General features: G+C 34.6%; 3 protein-coding genes and 1 non-coding gene across 6 annotated transcripts; 2 read left to right on the plus strand and 2 right to left on the minus strand.

Annotated features, from left to right (window-relative positions):
• The first annotated feature begins 7 nt into the window (after positions 1-7).
• Positions 8-1,878, plus strand: LOC104266839 (tctex1 domain-containing protein 1-B-like). Its single transcript, XM_018815146.2, has 5 exons — positions 8-274; positions 376-468; positions 530-630; positions 912-1,036; positions 1,402-1,878. Exons 1-5 carry the CDS (start codon positions 253-255, stop codon positions 1,565-1,567), a joined length of 507 nt encoding a protein of 168 aa, XP_018670691.1. The 5' UTR covers positions 8-252; the 3' UTR covers positions 1,568-1,878.
• A 448-nt stretch (positions 1,879-2,326) lies between these two features.
• On the minus strand, positions 2,327-2,382 carry mir4076 (microRNA 4076). The gene has a single exon (NR_034469.1). It is a non-coding gene; the product is annotated as a microRNA 4076 (primary transcript).
• A 5,318-nt stretch (positions 2,383-7,700) lies between these two features.
• Positions 7,701-9,704, plus strand: LOC104266814 (ADP-ribosylation factor 6-like). The gene has a single exon (XM_009863917.3). The coding sequence runs from the start codon at positions 8,746-8,748 to the stop codon at positions 9,268-9,270; it is 525 nt and encodes a 174-aa protein (XP_009862219.1). The 5' UTR covers positions 7,701-8,745; the 3' UTR covers positions 9,271-9,704.
• Positions 9,606-20,654, minus strand: LOC100176627 (vigilin). Of its 3 annotated transcripts, none has more exons than XM_026836064.1 (30): positions 20,495-20,654; positions 19,850-19,917; positions 19,581-19,738; positions 19,209-19,427; positions 18,619-18,825; positions 18,413-18,505; positions 18,168-18,290; positions 18,013-18,096; positions 17,780-17,902; positions 17,372-17,479; positions 17,154-17,258; positions 16,641-16,859; positions 16,333-16,437; positions 16,035-16,148; positions 15,709-15,819; positions 15,484-15,591; positions 15,014-15,235; positions 14,840-14,926; positions 14,597-14,731; positions 14,238-14,456; positions 13,831-13,963; positions 13,465-13,548; positions 12,844-12,965; positions 12,605-12,757; positions 12,136-12,222; positions 11,742-11,885; positions 11,355-11,534; positions 11,150-11,254; positions 10,970-11,098; positions 9,606-10,653 (listed from the first exon to the last, which is right to left on the minus strand). In XM_026836064.1, the coding sequence occupies exons 2-30, from the start codon at positions 19,881-19,883 to the stop codon at positions 10,549-10,551; spliced, it is 3,816 nt and encodes a 1,271-aa protein (XP_026691865.1). In that variant the 5' UTR covers positions 19,884-19,917; positions 20,495-20,654; the 3' UTR covers positions 9,606-10,548. The 3 variants fall into 3 exon arrangements, with proteins under 3 accessions (XP_026691865.1, XP_026691856.1, XP_026691860.1); XM_026836055.1 differs by having other exon boundaries at positions 18,168-18,333; positions 18,369-18,505; XM_026836059.1 differs by lacking the exon at positions 13,465-13,548 and having other exon boundaries at positions 18,168-18,333; positions 18,369-18,505.
• Positions 20,655-21,319: the final 665 nt, after the last annotated feature.

Genomic DNA, 21,319 nt, shown 5'->3' on the forward strand with positions numbered 1-21,319 from the left:
ATTTCTTCAAAACTTTGTATGTGTATGGCGTTTCGATACTACCATCCACTACACATTTGAGGGGGTAGTTTACCTTTCTCTAGATTTTCGATAGCCACTTATCGAAAGCCGAGCACTTAAGAGAGTTTTGCTGTCCGTATTCTACTTCATCATACACCGCTCGTGCGTATCACTCTTATAGTAAATGTTAGAACCGGAGAAAGTACTGACGTGCAGTTGGCCAGCTAATATTCAAAATTATTTCCAAATAAAATGCACCATGGAAAAAGCGCAGGTACAGTGTATTGTAACAATGTTCTACGTTGTGACATGATAAGTTAGAATAATTTCCGTAATTATCGTTTAAAAGTAACGAGGTGTTAACTGGAATTGCAGTTTCGCAATCCAGCACAAGGAAATCGAGTCGTCGCAAATCGTTCACCAGTACAACTGCTCGTTCTAAACGTGCGGTAACTGATATAGCATCAGGTAATGTTAGATGTAATATGGGCAATGTCAAGTTATTCTAACACTTGCCTATTTGTTCTAGAACCAGGTCTTAAAGATGATACACGAAAGGAGCAGCGCCTGTTCTTTCCAGTTGCTAAAGTGCGTGATATCATTTTAACTTCTCTAAAAACTTTCATTACGGTAAGTTCAGTAATTCCAAATGACATAGAAATGACCTACTGTAGACTCAATTAAGTGTTGTTAGATACTCAAAATAGGCCTACGCTGCGCTGTTTCGGTGTGGTAATATATTCGTTTCGTTTGATATATTTGTATGCGCAGTAGCGCCTTCAAATATCTCAGTTGGAACGAATATATCACGACAGGCATGTAGGGAATGTAGACTACCAAAATACGTATATTACAGTAACATTTGTGTGTTAACTTGATTGCTTCGCTTATTTAGTTTTCTTTATTTGCAGAAGTCAAACGACAATTCTAATGTTTCCATAGATGCCCCAAAACCCCAACAGAAGATGGCGCTACAAATCAGCGACGATATAAAAGAGAAAGTAAAAAGCCTTTTTCGAGAAACGGAAAACAATAGGTAAGATTGGTGGCACCATGAATGTAACTATAGGGTTTTGAGCACAACCCTAATGTAAGAATAGTAACTTGCTTTATCCTCCACGTGGCCGGAAACCGACATTCGGCATAACACGGGTGTTCTAGGTAATTTGTTTAACTCCAGGGACACTAAAACTTTAAAGATTATGAAAAAAAGGTGACTCACGAAATCACATATTTGTGATATCCAGTGCATGCACGCAAGAGGTATATGCAGTCACTGGATCGATGTGATAGGCTGTTGCTGGCTCTCGTGTTATAAATCGAAGCTTCCCCGTCACCACGGAGATAAATAAGTAATAATAGTGTTGACTCCTATCATTTAAGCTGAGTGCTCTGTTTAAGGTACAAACTCGTAGTGTACGTTATAATTGGAGAAACTTCACACACTGATTTTATCTGTGCAAGTCGCTTCATGTGGGATAAAACTGTGGATAATTTTGCCGAAGCCAACTTTCGGTGGAAGAATGTCTTCGCTGTAGCAATGGCATACGGGGTTTACTTTGATTAAAAGAAACCGTTTGTATATTGTGCTTACAATAAAAATATTTCTGGTTACGCAAAAGTTTCAAAAGTATATATACATTTACTTGACCAAGTTACTTTTTAAAATATCGTTCAGTAATTCAACTGCTTAAAGTTCTTAATTGTTTAATTTTAATATTGAATTTACTGTGACGTAATACAAGCGACTTGGCTAACATAACCTTGCTGACTATAACATGTAGGTTATATCAGAGCCATAGAAATACCGAGTAGTCCAACCCATTGTTACGTAAAAGACAAATTGAACGGCAATTTGGGTCCAAAATAACACAGTAGGTATAGGGAAAATGCATGTTTTTCGGTAAATTAGAGAAAAACTTGAGTCCAAAAACAAATTTAAAGGTTAAAAAGTGTAAAAAACAAGTGTTATTTGTTTTCTGTATCAAAAAAAGTCAAAAAATGGAATTAGAAGCGGTTGATTTGTGACATTTTAGTCATTTAATGGGGGTAAATTTATATGTTTTTTCAAAAAAATGTTTGGTAATGTAAATAGAAGCTGTTTTACGCCTTTCCACAAAAGGAAATCGCAAATAAAACTCAACAAGTTCGTTTAAATTCATTGCGAAAGTCACCGCTTTTGCTCTATTTTGAACACACACAGACGGCAGTTGGACTACTCGGTGTTTTTACGACTCTGGGTTATATGACTGTCAGGTATAAATACATATCTGTAAACAACCTAATACCCTGTCGTCCTTGCAGATGAAAGTTCTCGCCATTTCTGTAACGATTCCCTGAAACACCCGAATTTGTATGTCGGGATTTTTCAGGGACTCGTTGAAGATTTTTTGGCGGAGTTTATATTTCTTGCATAACGTATATATATTCCTATACCAACACCTGTCGTCCAATATCTGCACCATAATGTATATTCCTATTTCAGCACACTCGCCTTTATTTGCTTTTAAAAGAAACATATTTATGTATAACTTGTTGCGTCTATTATTATATTATACTATACCTTTAAAGACACTACTTATAATCTTTCTTATTGTTTCCGTATCTGAAAACCGTTTTTTGAATGAGCTTTGTGTCACCAATGTGGAACGTCTATGTGCTGTACCATGTTGTCAACCTGTTTGCATACTGTAAATCAAACGCTAGTTAAACATTAGAACTCCGATATAGATGAGCCAAAATATCTTAGTAGGTTATTCGTTCACTGAATAAATTTGCTACAGCAAACATTTAGGTCTCAGATCAAAGGTTTATTAAAACCCTGGTCAATGAAATAATGCATTAAATATTTCAGGCAACAATTTTATTTTTATAGAAAAGCAATGATTTTCTTCACGGAACAATAATTGTATAGTGATACAATTAGAATGGCATCGGTAGAAACATTTAACATGCTTACCATATACTTCTAACCGTGAGAATACAGCATTATTTGTAGCCTTTACATTTAGCTTGCTTACTATCACACATAACATATTATGTGCCTTCTACTAGTTTCCATTTCTTTTCCAAGTTCCGATTACTCTGACACTACTCGAAGTAGGTGCGTCCCTTTTATACAGTGAAGATGTCTGTGTTAACGATATTCGTGTCCTGTTATATCTTGGCTACTAGTGTAGAAGATGTTTCGAGTCAGCAAAGCAAATATGAAAGTTGATACGCTGCCCGGATACTAATACTACTCCGATATTCTTGTTTGATAAAAACCACAACCAGATAATTGTTCGCATCAGGGAAACTTTATTAAGAGTTTACGGCTAAGGAAATACCTGTCTGTTACGACTAAGGGATTTTCCATGCCAATTAGTGTTTTACATTTAATAATTAAATGAATACCATACAGAGCTTAATTGCCACAAAAAAATCTAGTATCGTATAATAACCGTCTTTAAAAAAAATGTGGGCTTTCTATTGTAAGGTGTTACTCGTGGACGTGGTCAAGTGTATTAAGAAATAAATTGGACTTTATTTCCCGTATGGCAGATGAAACGTTAGTTGATTAGTTACAATAAAACTGTTGTTTCGGTTTTAATAAAAACTAACTTTTAGTTTTATTTCAGAAGGCCAGTTTTTAAATAAAACTAAAATTATTAAGTTAAACAATTAAATTATGGATCGTCAATTAAATTAGAAATGGTTCGCAACATATTTATCTAAATGTAACCCAGTAAAAGACGTATTGAATTTACCTGGATACAAGTTTTATGTTCACTGAAGCCATTGCTACGAAACATATTATAATTAATCCGTAACGTTAAATAGTTAATTAAAATTTATTTTTATTTTAAGTTTTACAATGTTCTGTGGTTGATTTGCAAGTTAAGGGGCAAGCTAGTTTACCCCCAAAATAGTAGTTCATTAAAAGCGCTGTAGTCCATGTTGTGTTGTAGATGTACCGACGGGTCAAATACATGCAGTGAAGCAAAAATCTACTGTTGGAACATATAATCTGCAACCAAATATTGCAAAAAAACGCAGCACCGCGAATCATTTAGCTTTTACATGACTATACATAAGAACATGATTATACGTAAGTAGCATGTTTAATATACATAAATTGATCGTACATTATGACGTCGTTGAAGGGGGTAAGTTGGAAAATGGGACAGAATGAGATATTTGAGTGAAATCTCTTTTAACGTGGTTAAACAAAAGAGCGGCAAATCATGACTGTTCTTAAGCATTATAATTCGGTGTTAAACAAATACAACATTTTTCAAGCTTAATATTAGTTTAAATACTTTTGTAGAATGCAATATTTTTCAATTGAGGTCTGAACAATACCAAACTTGATTTAAATTTCATTCATTAATCAAAACCAACAAGAATTTAGAACAGACCCGTCTTCCCCGCCTGTTTGCGAACCGCTTAAAGGCATCTGGTGTGTTTTGATATATTCAAGTGAAGTGTTGTTAATTAATAAACGTACAATAGTACAAATTTAGGTATCACTTAAAAACGATATATTTTGATTTTTAAAATGTTGGACAATATGTGCTTAAGTATCCCATCTTACCCCTCCCGACTGCATTTTAATACATAGTGGAGTTGGAGGAGACGATACCCTTACTATTTGACAACACTTCTGGGAAATATGTTAAAACACACGGGTAGTTATTTATCGACTCGCACACCAGGAGTAATTTAGGCGATTTACAAACAAGCGGGGTAAAGTATGCCACTAAAACCTTATTCATTTTGATTAATAAATGGATATATTATTATGGAAGTAAATAACATGAAATAATATTGTTTTGTATTTTGTCTATCATCAAATGGGTCTCGTCTTTGCCCGGGTCCCTTCTTCTCCACCCTATAAATGGCGATGTCGGTTAGGGCACCCGCTTCTAACCTAGAAGTAATGGGTTCAAGGCTTTTTGCTGCTACCATTGTTGGCGCCTCATGTAGCCTATCCTTGAGCAAGATATTTGACGTCAATTGCTCCAACCCAGTGGTCACTAATGGGTTGTACAAATTATCAGCAAAAAAGAAAAAAGATATTAAAAGAAATAATCACCCATAAAGTATAACATATTTGGTAAGTCGTAAGCTGGCACTAGATCTATCAACAGAACACCCACGTTAAACGACCACCGTGTTCCAGCAACGCAAGGATAAAGTAAGTTTAAACATTACATCTATTCATATGTGAATAATTATAAACGTGGTAAATGTTGGGTTCCGTCTGCTTGATTATAACTTATTATAAAGAAATATACGTTTGTGCGTCAGAGACATTTTTTACCGGTGTCGTAATATTTTCGTTCCGATTAATATATTTGTACCGGGCGCTATTGCGCATACGCCGAGACGCTACTGCGCATGCGTAGTAGGTCAGAACAAATATACAATGACCATCCGGTCCAAATTTATTACGACCATCCGTTGAAAACGTTCCAGATACGACGTTTACGCGTTAAAACATTAGTTTTTGATTTAAAGACAACAGAACTCAGTTTATTGTTGTCTTATTTGTATCCTAAAAAAGGTAAGTATACCACTAACAAACCTATTTTATGCTAGTTTAATTGGAACATTTTATTTATAATTTACAGGTGTTGGTGGACCTAGGTGATCCTAGAATACAAAAATTATAGCAGCCACTTTCAAAACCAGCTTCTAATTGTCTTACTAACATAAAATTTTGGCTTGTTACTAACAAGATGCCAGCGGTACTCTAAAATAAAATTTTAATAATTCGAAAAAGTAGTACCTGTTAATATTAATTTTCATCATAAAAAAATTATTTATAAGAATTTCTACCGATCCAGGCTTGAATAGCCTACGTTATTATAGCGCTAATTATAGTACCTAAAAATAAACCATTATTTTATTTAAGAAAGTGCGGGGACGGGTGTTATATAAAAAGCATAGTCATATCTAAATCATATAAATATCAAATTTTTAAATAATTTCCTGTAAATTTAACTTGGCATGGGTACATTATGTAGGTCACTAGCATTGTATTTCCATAAAATAAAATAATATAATTTCAAAAGAAAAGTAACATTTTTCCACGTAACTCTTTTCAATCGGTACGTATTTATTAGAGCAATTGGATATGTTACGACATCGGTATTTATTTGTGTCACGAGTATTTTCATCTGCCGGAGTGTTCATATTCTGCACGAATATTAACGGTTATCCCTATAGTCCAAAACAAATGTAAGGTTATCCCTGCTCCAAAGCAGTAATGAACATTTTGTTTCGGACAGACCACTTTTCCGTCAGGAACATTTTCTGTGCAACTTGTAAATACTTTCGTCATCTTTTCGTCACTAATAATTTTTACTTCTCATATACTTTTTTGTTGGTTTATGAACATATTGACTTTTATGTTGCATATGGAAATTCTTTCGTCACAAACAATATTTTTTCTGTAATGGACACGCAAGTCTAATATAACGCTTTTAACGAAATATTATTTTACCAAACAAGGTTTTGAAGTCCAATTTAGGTTGCATCATGTCAAAAATACAACTCGTATTAAAACAAGCGGCATTGTGAAAACAACGATTCCGAAAGAACGAAAGCACTTTATTCACCCTCGCACCCGCTCAACTAGTTATAGGCCTAACGTATGTAAATATGTGGGAAAATATTTGGGGAGACTTTTTATTTTTGTATAATATATAACTGATAATCACCCCATAACGGGATTTGGAGCCGTTAACTGTTGTCTTTTCCAGCAAGGACATACACGACCATAATCGTGACAGAGTCGAATGGTCTCAGGGTCCCGCGTCTTCCCCAACTACACTATATTGAGTACTGTGGGGAAGATGAGACACCTGTACCATATCATATTTAAATAACCGGATCGCGTTTTAAACAATTGACAATGGTCTTTGGAAGTCGTGACTCGTGCGGATACGGTTTTATAATTCTTTGAATATTGTGCGTTTACTACCAAATAGGAGAAAAAACAAAAAGAAAACGTGTCCCATCTTCCCCTACCCTACTATAAAAACTGTTAAAGACGAACTCAAACCCTTTTGCATGAGAAGTTGTAATTTTAAAAGCATGAAAATTGTGTATTGATAACAAAACTAAGTTTGCCCTAAAATGTGTAAGCTACATTTATGTTCCCCGGTTAATTATGTATCTAAGCCACCACACCGTAAAGATTACGACATTTCAGTATAGATTAAAAAAACTAAGAGATAGGTTGTGGTATATGATCGTGATGTAGGTATTTCAAAACAATTTCAATAGCAGTCGAGTCAACCAGAAACCAGCAAAGCGAAACGGTTCGAATCACCGGATGCAATCGTCAGGGGGAATAATAGATTCTTGTGTATAGGCAAAGGCTTACGCTGTGCTTGTTCTGAGTTAGGTAAACATGATGCTATGCTTTTAGAGAGGACACATTATGAGCGTGTTCGAGTGAACAGGGAAATGTTTATACATGTTTTAATATGTAGCTTCTCTGATAACAGAGTCCAGGTCTTCTAAAAAAAAATAATGGTGTGTGTTGTATATAGACTATACTGGATAGAAATAAAAGCACTATAGTAAAGATTGAGGATTTAGTACGTAGGTAGGAAGTGAATTGAAGTGGTACTTGCGACTGTTTACTATGTTGCATCTTCTATGTATTAACATCACGGTGTCAAAAGCTTACTCCGGTAACTAAACGAGACATAATTTATAAGTCGTTGTCACATATAAGGCTCTATTATAATAGTAAAAAAATTATAATAATATGGCAGTTGAAAACGAATGAGCAGTTAACATCCTTCAGCATAGGGGCTGTGGTTAGTTCGTTTAATTTGGGCGTGACAACATAACGTGAAAACTGTAAGGCGACTAACGCAGCATATAAGGCTTTATATGGAAACAAAAGGAAGCTTAACATTACTTCCTTGTTGTGGCGCAACAAACTTATAAGCCACGTTTCAAGTTGGCATTTTAACTATTGTTACTTACGTGTGCTTGTCATCAGTTGCACCAGTTTTCTTATTATGACATTACAAGTCTTCGTTTAGAAACTGCGTCATTTCCTTGCGCATGAGTGTGGAAAGCGGTGGGTTGCATTGTGGGTTTGAACAGGAAGCAGTGACTACACACACACACGCATTGTCTGCTTGCGTCGCAATAACAGTTTCTTGTGTCAGTAACCGCTATAAGCATAAGGCAGACTCAGCTTCAAAATATGTTTACATTGAAAGTACGAAAAAGTACAAAACTACTTAAACAAACAATATAGTGGCTTATATGGCGTTTGAAGTAGTAGTGAGCAAAAGAAACGCTAAATTTATGCTTAGATTGCTCAGTTATAAACTAAACACCGCGTTATTATATTTCTGCAGTACAGATGACGTCATATACTAAAATACGAATTGCTGAGAGAAAACTTAGATGTAAATAAACAAAACAATCTGACCGTGAACATTTTATTATTGTTAAAATTTAAATGTTAAAAACGTTAAAAACTAAACATAACCTCGCGAACAACGTTTTCGTGAAAATGCAAATTAAATTTATGATACATCGTTTCGTGCGTGGGTTTATCCTTGCACAGTTTTGTTTCTGGCACGAGTATTTACGCACATGTAGTCACGAAATCATTATTCAAACATGAGTAGATTATTAATACAGATTTAGTAACCATCCTCCAAGTTTTTTTTACAATTAGGAAGTGTACTGTTGTTGTTATTACTGAAGTACAACACTGTACTGCTCATGGGGAATGCGTGCGGTGGAAGAAAAGAAACTCGACTGGTTTTGATTGGACTTGATCTTGCTGGAAAAACTTCAATTTTGAACAGATTACGGTTTAATGAAGCTGGTGCCACTACACCGACAGTTGGATTTAACTTTGAAACAGTTGCGTTTAAAAATTGTGACATTAATATCTGGGATACGGGCGGCCAAGATAAGATCAGAGATTTATGGCGGCATTATTATGAGGAAGTAGACGGAATTTTATTTGTTATCGACTCAACGGACCAAGGAAGGATAGATGAAGCTAAAGAAGCCTTGCATAAAGCCATGCGTGATATTAACTTAAAAGATGCTTTCTTGTGCGTCTTAGCGAACAAACGTGACCTTACAGAACAATGCATGTCGGTAGATGAAATTCGTAACCGCCTACAACTCACTTCGTTCCCAGAGACCAGAATTTGGACTCTGTTGGAAGTGAGTGCAGTAAAGGGCACCGGACTAGAGGAAGTTCTCACGTGGATATCGTCAAAACACCGAAAATAGCTTCAAACCGAATAAAGCAATATTTTTGTGTGGCTAATAATGATACAAGATGTACTAACATTTTATTTAAATTTTAATCTTCAGCATTTCGCTACTGTAATCGAAGCCCATATTCCAAACATGCTTTTTTAAGAACTGCATCGGAAATCTGGTTTCTATTTCACGCATACTTTACAAGAAAATGATATTTTAAGAAATGCTAATTTTTCATTTACATTGAAACGTTCTAAGAATGACATACCTTGCCACGAAGATTGTAGTTAGATTGTTAGTTCTATTTATTAAATAATATATTGTAATTTCGTAACAAGTTAACGATCAGTGATAACTCTGCATTGACTTAAAAATATCTCAAACCTATTTATTCCACTCTTTTATTTTGTGAAACGGTCAAAACAGCTACTATGCAAGTTCATTTTGACAAGGAAAAGCAAGAAATGTGACACAAATATAGTGCACACATAATACGCAGTTGGCGACGCGCAGTGAGATCCCGTCACCAGCACCCACCTATGCACGCGCGACTACGATCTTACTAAAAGTGGCGTTGCTAATTGATCGCCCAGGCCAATGTACAGTTGGTTCACCAAAATCTACAGGTTTGTATAGATATTGCACAGTTGCGATTTCAATACGAATTCCTCGCAAGGAAACGTTTTGCTTTGTATGGTTGGGCGATTTGACAGTTGTAAATAATATATACAGAAGATGGACTACGTAACAGCATTATGGCACTCCATTTCGTTTACACATACAAATTGTTCCACGGCTAACAACATTAGAACATTTACAGCGAAAAAAAAGCGATTGAGTTATTTGTCTCATTAGATTTCGCAATAATTTTCTCTGTACTTATTTATAGCACCAAACCTATAGAAATTGGGGGAGTTTTACTGCGATTTCATAATTGGAGAACGTCGCTACTTATTTGAAGTAATCACCGAACACCTATACAAACATAAAATATACAAATTTTCTTGTTTGAGTTGAGATTCGCGTTACGGTAGTCATAAATAAAAAAAAAACAGAAAATGAAAATTGAGAAATTTTAAGTTTATAGGCTACAATTGCATGCAAAAAAAGTAGTTAATACAATCGCAGTGCTGATTAAAGGTTGGCTGAATGCTATGATTTTTGGTCTTGGGGAAAATTACAAAGGTACTTATGCTTTCCGCCTTATAATGTGACGTGTTTTAAGGCACAGCGGACAATGGGGTTTGTTATGTTGCTTGTTAGCAAGAAAAATAAAATTTGGCGTTTACGTTCTGTAGTGAAAGCCTAGTAACGGCGACCCCAAGCAGGAGCGGCAGACGAAGATTTGTTGCCGCTAGATGGCCCTCCGAGACTTGGAAACTCTTCCAAGTTGTTTGTATCCACAGATCCCTGTAAAGTGAACAATATTTATTATATACCAACAATACGGTTTACCAGCAAAACCTGTACATCTTTGAATATTGTAGTAAACACATTCAACATACTGACAATGTTTTAATTTACATATAGTAGGGTGGGGAAAGAGGACACATTTTCACTCTATTTTCTCATCCCATTTAATAGTAAACATGAACACGACTCCCATAGACCATTGTTTTGTTTAAAACACGACCAGAATATTTGGATATTTACCATAACACCCCCCCCCCCCCTCTGCTTACATATAATTGATGTGCCCAAGTTTTGATTAATGTGATAAACTTACTGGTTGATGCCACGGTGCATCTCTTACAACGAAAGGTGCTTTGTTTGTGGACCTGGATGACTTTTCATTGCCCTGGTAGGTAGAATGGCTGTACCTCTTCGTTTCCTCTTGTTCAGCAATATCTTGCATCTGCAGGAACAATGTAATTATTCGTATACAAACTTCACACACAATGCTTACATATTCTTCTTCCAAGTTAAGAATATGTTCAACACATTCATCTACTTTCTCAAGTGCACCCGTCACTGTCACTATATCTTCATCTTTTGGGAATCGAATATCAACCTGTTGCAAAATATTCACATTAAAGCTTCAATTCTTGAGTGTATTCATCAATGAAAATAGTAACATTTTTTATGGAAATATTTATTTTGTAGCAACTTACTCCAAAATCTTCCATAATCTTCTTGATTGCTCTTCCTTTTGTTCCAATGAGTCTCGGATGAACTTTACGATCGATGTGGATGTCCTGACTGATGTGAGACTCGAGTTCGTTGACGATCTTCATCACCGCATCCCTTGCGCTCTCGGTGTTCTTCTCATACCCGATGATGCGAATCTGATCCTGGAATAAAGGAAGAGGTGATGAAATAATGATAAAGAATACCAGTCCATGACTATGATGACAGTACATGACATGTATAATACAAAATATAAAAGATAACAATTCCCAAGCACCTGTCGTGCACGGAATATTTGGATTAAAATGGGTATTTAATAAAAAACATTTAAAAAAAATACTCAATTAGTAACGTATCAACCAATGACCAACCTTTTTCTCATCATCACGATCAGGGAACTGAATATTAACGGAATGTTTGTTCCTGATATCGGTGACAGTTACACCACGACGGCCGATAATTTGTGGATGATATTGGTTGGGAACATCAACTGTGAGTGTGAAGCCGCGTAGAACCTGGATAAATCATGAATGTGTGTGAGTATTGATGAAACACTTTATATTTAAGAGTTTAAAAGATTAAAATTGACTTGCATAAATATCAAGTATAAGCTGTTTTAGGAGATTTCACCAGTTTAAATTAAATAAGCAATGGCAATATTTATGTAAATTTAAACACATTGTTTTAACCGTATATTCTGATTGGGCTGTTTACATTTAAAGAATAATAGTTAGTTTAGCAATAAATAATAAAGTTAATTCTTACTCTGTCTTCTTCTTCCCCTTCGATAACTTTTACTCTTTCCATCAAACCTTCCTTGGCTGCTTCAAGTTTTGAAGAAACTCCAGTGATCTGTTCAAACAAATATATGTAAAGTAATTATAGACCAGTGTGGGGTTAATATGAATGCTAGAATAACTTAGGTTAGTTTTGGTTTGTTTATAAAAGCTTCAGGCAACATCAATTTAACTTTTATTATAAACAAAAATATGTATTGCCTGATAGCAAAAAAAATGTTTAATTTCATCTAGACACATGTCAGCTAAACATGGATCTCCAGAGAAAGCAAAACTGAATATTGTAGCACAGGTATACTGTTGCTGAGTTATAAAAACTCTGCATATAGTAACACCAGGCACTTCATGTTGCAAACGGGTTCCAAGCATGAAGTAACATTAAACTGCTCCTGCCTGATCAAGTTTGCAATCAATTGAAAAATAAGAAATCCACAAACCGTGATAAAGTTACTGTTCTGATCAGCTGGTGGAATACTGATTGTAATGTCATAATCTTCCATGAGTTTCCGGACACCAAGACCTTTTTGTCCGATAATATATCGGTGGAACTTGTATGGGACGTCAACTTGTTCTGATATGGGAACCAGAGCCTACGATAATATAAGAACATAAATAAACTACCATAGTTTATCTTATAAAAGTTAACAATCAAGTTAGGTTTGGGTGAAAACCTTACCAAGATTGCTTCCTTAGCTTTCTGACATCGATCCTTGTGCCCAGTGATGAGGATGAGATCTTTGTTCTCCTCTTCATTCGTCCCGTTCTCCACAACTTCACCTTTATCACCGTTTGCAGGGGCTGAATTTTAATAATTTGTTTAAATTATTATTTTTAAATATAAATAGCATTATAACTAGTATAGCAATAGAGGAATATACAGTCAGATGTTGAATGAAATAACCATGATAAACACATGGCAACATTACAGTTGTATTCCACCTAACTACACCAGTGGTTCCCAAACTTACGATTGTTACCTCACACAATATTTTAATTTATGAACTTGCGAACAAAATAAACACCAAACAAAAATTAACTTCAAACATACTGTTAAATCAAATGCAATTAATTTTTACACAAACTCAAATAAATCAGAAATGGAGTTTTTTAAGTCCAAATAACTGAATTACTTAAAGAATATAAAATCATTAAAATTTTTATGTAATATTGACTTAACTGAAAATGCATACAATTTTTTACTTGTATACCCCCTAATAAAATCCTGTAATGGCAAAGGTACACCATTTACCATGGTTTAGGAACCACTCATTTATTACAAAATATTTTTAAAATGTACCATCACCATCTCCCTTGTGCGACTTCTTAACATTCTTCCTCGACTGTTGTTGTTGCTGCCTCTTATTTACACCTGAGTTCTGAACTGCTCACATGTGAACAAGGTCAGGCATTACACAATGTTATTGTTAATTCAGCTTCAACTAATCACTGAGCTACACCTGAGTTGATTGCTAATGATTGAACTACTGTGTTTGTCACTGCACTAGATCAGTGTTTTCTATTCAATCTACAAATATAATATCTAGATGATGAGATATGGCTTCATGGTGCCACATGACCACCAATAGTCATAAGCTGATAATCATTTCTTTGATATTATCAGCTATGAATAAATAGCAACCACAGATGGCTAAATGCTTCTTACCATTATTTCTTGATGGGAATTTCACTTGAACATTATACTGTGATGTGACACCTTGTATGTTTCGACCCTTTTGTCCAATCACTGTGCGATGATATTGTTCATCAACCAAACATTCAATTGTCACTTGATTATCCTGATGGAAGATAAGAGAAAAATTTGAAGAATATTTGCTCGAATGACATTCAAAATTAAGCGTTGCTTAGCTGTTTCGAAGTTTAACCCTAACTCTTTATTAAAGAAGTATAGGGCAATTGTATGCAAATGCAAGCATTAACATATTAAAAATCATAACAAAGTCTCATAGTGAAGTCTAAAGTACTCCTGATTCTACGCTTACTGCTACTACTAGTAATCAATTCCAGGGTTGTTTTATAAAAAGTAAAAAGCAACAAAGTAACTCAACGAACCAGATCATCAACAAGTTCCGCGAGTTTGCTCTTTGCTCCTTCCACACACTCCGATGGTCCTTTGATACGGACGGTGGATGATTCATCCCCGATCCTTGGGAAGGAGACGGCAACTCCTCCAAATTCATCAGCGATATCACGAAGAACAGCTCCTCTTCGAGCAACAAAGTATTTGTGATGTTTCTGCTCAATTTCCATCTCAATCTCGACAATGTTTTCCTAATTAAACAACATTCATTAAAATATTTTTCACATTTAATTGTATTCCACAGCCATTTTATTAAACTGTCATAGAATAGATAAACAGTTTAAACTTTGTTAATTATTTAACACAAAAAAACACATTTTTTCTTGCGTACCATGCTCTTTATCCTTTCTTCCAAGATCTTGCAAGCTGTATCAACATCTGCCTGCTTCCCCATCACTGTGATCGTTTCCTTGTCTGTGTCATTGGATGCGGGGAACATGATCCTTGCTCCTGTTTCATCACGAACCTGGATTGCATCAACTTTTTTTAAATAAATGAAATTGTATTGAAACATTGTTTTTAAATGGAATCAATGCAAATCTGACACACCATTTCAAATATTGCGCAATATCACCTTTTTAATAGTAGTTCCACCCCTGCCAATCAGGAATCTGTGAAGTTCAGCTTTGCATTTGAGTTCTTTTGTGTAACTTGATAGTTCCTATAAATTGATTATCCTTGTTTAAAATACACGATAAAAGTTTGTAAAACTTTATGAAACACAAACAAAGCAAGAAATCGTTCCAACCTTTTGTTTGGCAATTTGCATCAACTGATCTTTGGCTTTTTCCACTTCTTCCTTGGGACCTCGGATGGTGACCTTGTCACTCCCAGAGCTTCCCATAGGAAAGTGAATTTGTACGTTACCTCCATAATCATCCATCAAGGATCGAACAAGACGACCCTTTGCTCCGATAAGTTGGTTATGAAGTTGTGGATTTATAGTCACAGACTCTTCAACAATGTTTGCCTGTAATACAGGTTTTTATATAGATATTATAATTACTTATGTATTCCCTTGTGTGCAACTTATACTTGTGTGCAACTTATACTATGTTTTGATAGCTATTTGAAAAACAGTTTAAAGCAATGACCAATGACCAATACCTTCTTGCCAAGCACACAAGTGGTGCCAATGGTAGCAGGTTATGAGGTGAGTGCTCTGACCACTGAGTTCTCTATTATAACAACACTGAAGTAAACAAAAGCACAACTTACTTGTTCACGTTCAATTGCTCGAATAAGTTTTCTTGCTTTCTCACAATCAGCCTTTTTTCCAGTAATAACAATCACTTCATTATCAGAATCTTCTTTGGGGAGCTCAATCTAGATGAGTGAATTGATACTTATTACACTTGTTCTTGTATTGCATTGTAAAAATAAAAAAATAAATAAGGATCCCACACATTAACAACAGATGTAGTATGTAGAAATGAAAGTTACCTGTGTGTTGGTTTCTTCTCTTATCTTTCTAATGTTTGCACCTCCTTTCCCAATAATGTTCTTGTGATATTGTTTGAAGATTGGAACATCAATGCAGTAATTCTTCTCAACCTGTGAAGCAATACAATGTATTAGCTTTGATCTAAAAGAGCTTAAATGAAAGTAGTGCTTTTATTGTAAATATATCGAAAAATTATTAAATGCAGACAATAATTTACTAGAAAATCGTCCTCCCCAAACAGTAAAAATCAATTACATGGAATCATGTTTTCAGAACAAAATATTTAAACCCTGGTGGTTTGACCACAAGAAGAATATTAACTTACCATATCATCATTAAGCTGTTTAAGATATTTGTAACATTTCTCCACGTCATTCTTTGGTCCCCGGAGGTTTACTACATCACTCTTCTTCTTTGCATCAGGAAAACTGATGTTAACCTGGAACACATGACCATTTGTTACAAATTACAGTAATTTTATTTCTAACATTTATTTTCAGCTTTGTTAACATTCTTATCAGTTTGACAGACATGACAATTTTTTTTACTGTAGGATAATTTAATACAAATCATGGTCATTTTATTTCATAACTATTTTAATTATCCCATTGCAAGTGATTTACCTTGGGGAAAAGATCACGAATTGCTTTCACTTTCTCTCCTTTTTGTCCGATAATGTTTCGATGGAATCTATGTTCAATCAACACATCTTTTGATTTCTCATTTTCCTGAAAATTTGAAAACATTTAAGGTACAGCTATTGGCTAACCACTAATTCTAAATACTACTGGCCAAACAAATTTAAAAAGTCAATCAAATACAACAAAAAAGATCAATATAAATAAACTAATGATCATTTGGTAATCCACTTAAAATATACATAATACATTATAACTTTACAATGTGTATAAAGTATTTGTATAATTCCTACCAATCTCTGTCCCATTTGTTCGAGTTCCTTCTTTGCTTCTTTCACACCCTCCGGATCACCCTCAATGCGGATGAGAGAGCTCTTATCAGTGTCCGTTGGGATCTGGATGTTGACGTTGTATTGATCACGAAGCTTGTTGATGCTCTGACCTCCCTTGCCGATGATGTTCTTGTGGAACTTTGGATCAATGTGAACTTCAGCAAAATCCATTCTCGCTTTCTGTATTAAAAAACGCTCTCAATTACAATTTCATATCACACATTATTAACTAATTAAGAAATGCCAAAGAACTATTCAGGTCCAATCTGTAAACCTTTACTATGTACTGAGCTACACAACAAACAGATACTCTCACAACAACTTCAACATTCTGGCTCCTCCTGATCAAACTTAATGTTCAAATTGTTTATCTATTTTATACCAGTTTAATAACATTGCTGTGAAATACAATTAAATATACTTTAATGAATGTGAAAATTAAGTTTCAAAAATATATAAAATTAAGTTACTCACAAGTTCTTTGACTTGAAGTTCAAGTTGTTGTTGCGCTGGATCAGCTTCTTCTGGAGGACCTTCGATCACAATCTTGTTTCCTTCATCTTGGAACTCAACATTCACCTGTGATGAACAAATGAGTCATTCCATGATTATTGTTTGCATTAAAACATTCCATGATCACTGTATGTGGTAAAACATTCCATCATCATTATTTGCATTAAAGATGAACTTACTCGTGGAAGGTTGGAGGTGATTGCGCGGATGTTTGCTCCCTTCTTCCCAATGATGAATCGATGCAACCACGCAGCTGCCGAGACTTCACGGATCACAACACTGTTTGCCTGCAATATGTATTATAATTAAAATAACATTAGAATGCATTTAAACTATATATATTTTTAAAATAGTGTGGAGTAATGAGCCAATTCTGGCCTAAATCTCTGGTCCAAATGCGTGTTACACTGCATGATTTCACCAACATAAAAGAGAGAATGTTAAAATGTTAAACTAAACAAATTAAGATGAGTAAATCACTTTTAAATAATAAACAAATATACAACCTAAATTTCTATGCACCTTCAGAACATATTACACAGTCAATGGTCAATTACACAGTCAATGGTCGAACAGGTGAAACATACCTTAGCATAAACAATGGTGAGTCCCTGACCAAGTTTCCCTGGTTCACCACGTAGAACTACAGTCTCAGAAAGTGAATCGGTTGGTGGGAGTTCCACTGAGACATCAGCTTCTGCTAGGATATCCTGTTCAAAACACAGATTGTTGGAATGTTTCCAATAAAACTACTTTAAAAAGATATCTGAATTAAAAAAGGCTAGCATTGTTAACAATATAATGTTAGCTTAGGAAATACCTGTAGTGTCTGTCCACGGGGACCAATGATATACTTATGTTGAGACTTGTTGATTTCCACACTTATGGTCTTGCAATTGCGACTCTAGAATAGAAATAGAAATTAGCATAAAAAACTATTAGTTAAACAATTAGAAATAAGGCTTGAAAGCTTACTTTTTGTTGATAAACCATCATGATCTTGTTAACAGCAGCTGCCACTCCATCACGTTCGCCAGAAACTACAACCTCGTCTTTCTGAACACTAGGGGGAGGTATGTGGATACGAACTCCGTGTTCCTGTTTGATTAAAAAAGAAAAATTGTAAGCTTTAAGTATCATTTAAGTATCTTTAAGTATCATGTAAGCTTCAAGTATGCTTTTTTAACGTAAGTAATTTTAAAGATAAAAATTCTACATACCTTGCTCAGTTTACTTGCGAACTCATTTCGTGGACCATTAATAAAGGGATGATACATCTTTTCAATTGGAAGACGCTCCATTGCCAACTTTGCCTGGTTCATACAAAATGATTTAACTCTTTATTTTATACATAAATTAAAAACCCTAAATTGAAAAAAATTCTATTTTAAAATAAATAATTTTGTTCATATAGAAGCATAAATACCTGCTCATCTGAAATCATCTGTATCTCTTGTCTGGCGCGGTGAATTCCTTCCTGTGTTCCAACAATCGTGATTTCTGTACTTTGCTTCTCGGACCTTGGGATGTTGATCTTGGTAGCAGTCTCAAGCTCCAGTTTCTGCAAGCGAGAACCGGCTTTTCCGAGGATCACACGGTGATGTTCTTTTGGGATGTTGACGGTGACACAAGCCTTCAGTAGAAGAACATTTTTTTTCTAATTAGCTTCTTAATAGTTTGAATAACTGAAATAACTATTGTAAAAACATTTATCAACTTCCTGGTTATGACCCAAAAGACAGGCTAGTCATTTTGCTAGGTTGTCGAGAAATTGCTCAAAAAGTATTTTGGTTACTTTTACAAAATTCAAATATATAATTTTTAGTTGCACAACTTGTATTAAAAAAGTTTAAATAAAAATGTATCACTATCACCAAAGTTTCAATAATAATTTATCCTTAATATTGGGTTCACAGGAAAAAATGATTAAGAATTGCTGTTCTACAGATATGACGGATTCAAATTAATTCTTGGTAACCATGCTACACATTCAAGTCATCTTCAAACATTAATTACCTGAGTCTGAAGTTTGTTAAAAATCTCCCGGCGAGCCTTTAACACATTCTCAGCTTTACCAGATACAAGCAAAGACAACGAACCATCACGGCAAGTCGACATTTCAATCATGGTATCAGTAATTCTCATGATATCAATGCACACTTTGCTCTGGTCTTTCTGAGACTGACCAAACTCTGACTGCTTGAAAGCACGCTCCTCCATTGGAATATGAAAAATCTGAGATTCAAAACATGAATGTTTACTAACACTAAGGAATAAAATTTAGACTCACAATAAACCGGAATAAACAATCTTTAGACAAATTGTACATAGTGAGAAATCATGTAAATGGATTATATATCTGTTTAGTAAGAAACATGGATAGCCCACCTGGGTCACAACAGTTGATCGAATTCTTTGAACTTTTGGGTTGAGCCACTGATTCTCTGAAGATGTGGTTGGCACATTTTCATGATCACCGGCCAATGGGGGAAAAGCTTCAGAGTATGTCGGGATAACTTCAGTATCATTGTTTCCCACATCATTCGCTGGAAAAATGTAAAAACAAAAACATTAAAACTTTTATTTTATCTTCATTTTTATCATTTTTATTATTTTTCATGTATTTATTTAAAACGATTCTTACAAGACTCACTTACCACCACTTGTTTGAGCAGAGTCAACAGAATTCATGGTCGATATCCGTTCCGTTTATACACAGTGTACCCTAAAAAGAAACAAAAACATAAAGTAAATAAATATTTAATTATGAAAACATTGTTTTAAACACTTTTATTCATACAACAAACAAGTTGTTAATTTAATTTTTAACTTTACACCAACAGATATTTAACAATCTGCTACAACTGCCACATAGACTACAATGGTATTAACAGATGCAACTGCACTTATTGGTTAGTTAAATGACGCTCAATCATTACTGTTTGCTTCATAAAGCACAATAGATTTAAAAAAGGCTAAAACATTGTAGCCCACTTGAGAACAATCAATATTACCAGAAACGCTGCCGTAAGGGTCATTCAAGAACCGGCACAGACCATGATACCCAATCATGTCAAATTCATGGTTTTAAACAGAAACAAAATCATACAGTCCTTATACTCGATTAAATATATATATACTTTTTGCGCATACAAAGTATAGAAAGATTAAAACTCAAAACACAAACCAACGATTCATTTCTATTGACTTTATAGGCTATTATATACCAAAAACGGTGCATGAAAAAAATAACAGTTAAACTTTAGACATGATCTACCAACATGCAAAACAAAAACACTTACAAAAGGACAAAGTGCTATCCGAAGGTCTGTCCGATTTGTTCTAACTCACTTGAAGTTAGCAGTTTGATGGTTATAATCTATAACCTGAAGAGAAAAATACTATAATTGAATATCAAATAACTTATTATATTATACCCGACATTAAAAATATAGTTCAGTAAGTCACTAAACAAGTCTCAATTATTCTATTTTTAAAGTTATCAGAATATTATTCAGGAATTCTGTACAAAATGTGTCTGCCTTACTTTCCCTTTATGTTATACTAATTAAAAACGCCACCAGAATTTCAGATTTATTAACTAACAGACTTGCAATTATTTTCCAGGTTATACATGGTCTATCCAATCCTAATCTTTCCAAATGTCTGATAACTGCCAGCACGACACCGCATAAATCAGAAAATTGGACGACTCAGCTGATTCTAGGTAAAAACGTAGACAGCGTGACGTAGTAGAAATTACACGCATGAATACTTTTACCGCTTCAGTGGGCATCCGACAGAAAAAATAGATCTTTTTAAAAAATTTAATAATAAGAAAACCTTTAAATATTTTAACAACTTTTTAACACATTGAACATAACATGTCATTTTAACAACTATTTTTCTAAAAAATGTGCGCTTATATTTTTACAATAAGTACTACATATTTCGCGCATGAATATCTAGATGCGAGAGAACTTGCAACGTGTTGGCGGATGTGATGTCATGAAGCGTTCGTCAAAGTTGACGACTCTCGAATACAAACCTATAATTATACAAACAAAACTTTACTCGTTTAGAGCGTCTTCTGCTATTGTTACGTTGTGCATGGCATTTTATAGCAA

This window comes from Ciona intestinalis, chromosome 1 (assembly GCF_000224145.3).
Source record: "Ciona intestinalis chromosome 1, KH, whole genome shotgun sequence".
Classification (NCBI taxonomy): domain Eukaryota; kingdom Metazoa; phylum Chordata; class Ascidiacea; order Phlebobranchia; family Cionidae; genus Ciona; species Ciona intestinalis.

Excerpts from the sequence above, each read along its gene's own strand:
- LOC100176627 (XM_026836055.1), bottom strand. The coding sequence starts at position 19,883 with ATGAATTCTGTTGACTCTGCTCAAACAAGTGGTG. Across the intron at positions 19,739-19,849 it reads CTCTGCTCAAACAAGTGGTG|CGAATGATGTGGGAAACAAT; the intron begins GTAAGTGAGTCT and ends ACATTTTTCCAG. Across the intron at positions 11,535-11,741 it reads ATCGTGATGATGAGAAAAAG|GATCAGATTCGCATCATCGG; the intron begins GTTGGTCATTGG and ends CCTTTATTCCAG.
- LOC104266814 (XM_009863917.3), top strand. The coding sequence starts at position 8,746 with ATGGGGAATGCGTGCGGTGGAAGAAAAGAAACTCGACTGGTTTTGATT.
- LOC104266839 (XM_018815146.2), top strand. The coding sequence starts at position 253 with ATGCACCATGGAAAAAGCGCAG. Across the intron at positions 275-375 it reads GCACCATGGAAAAAGCGCAG|TTTCGCAATCCAGCACAAGG; the intron begins GTACAGTGTATT and ends CTGGAATTGCAG. Across the intron at positions 1,037-1,401 it reads CGAGAAACGGAAAACAATAG|GTACAAACTCGTAGTGTACG; the intron begins GTAAGATTGGTG and ends GCTCTGTTTAAG.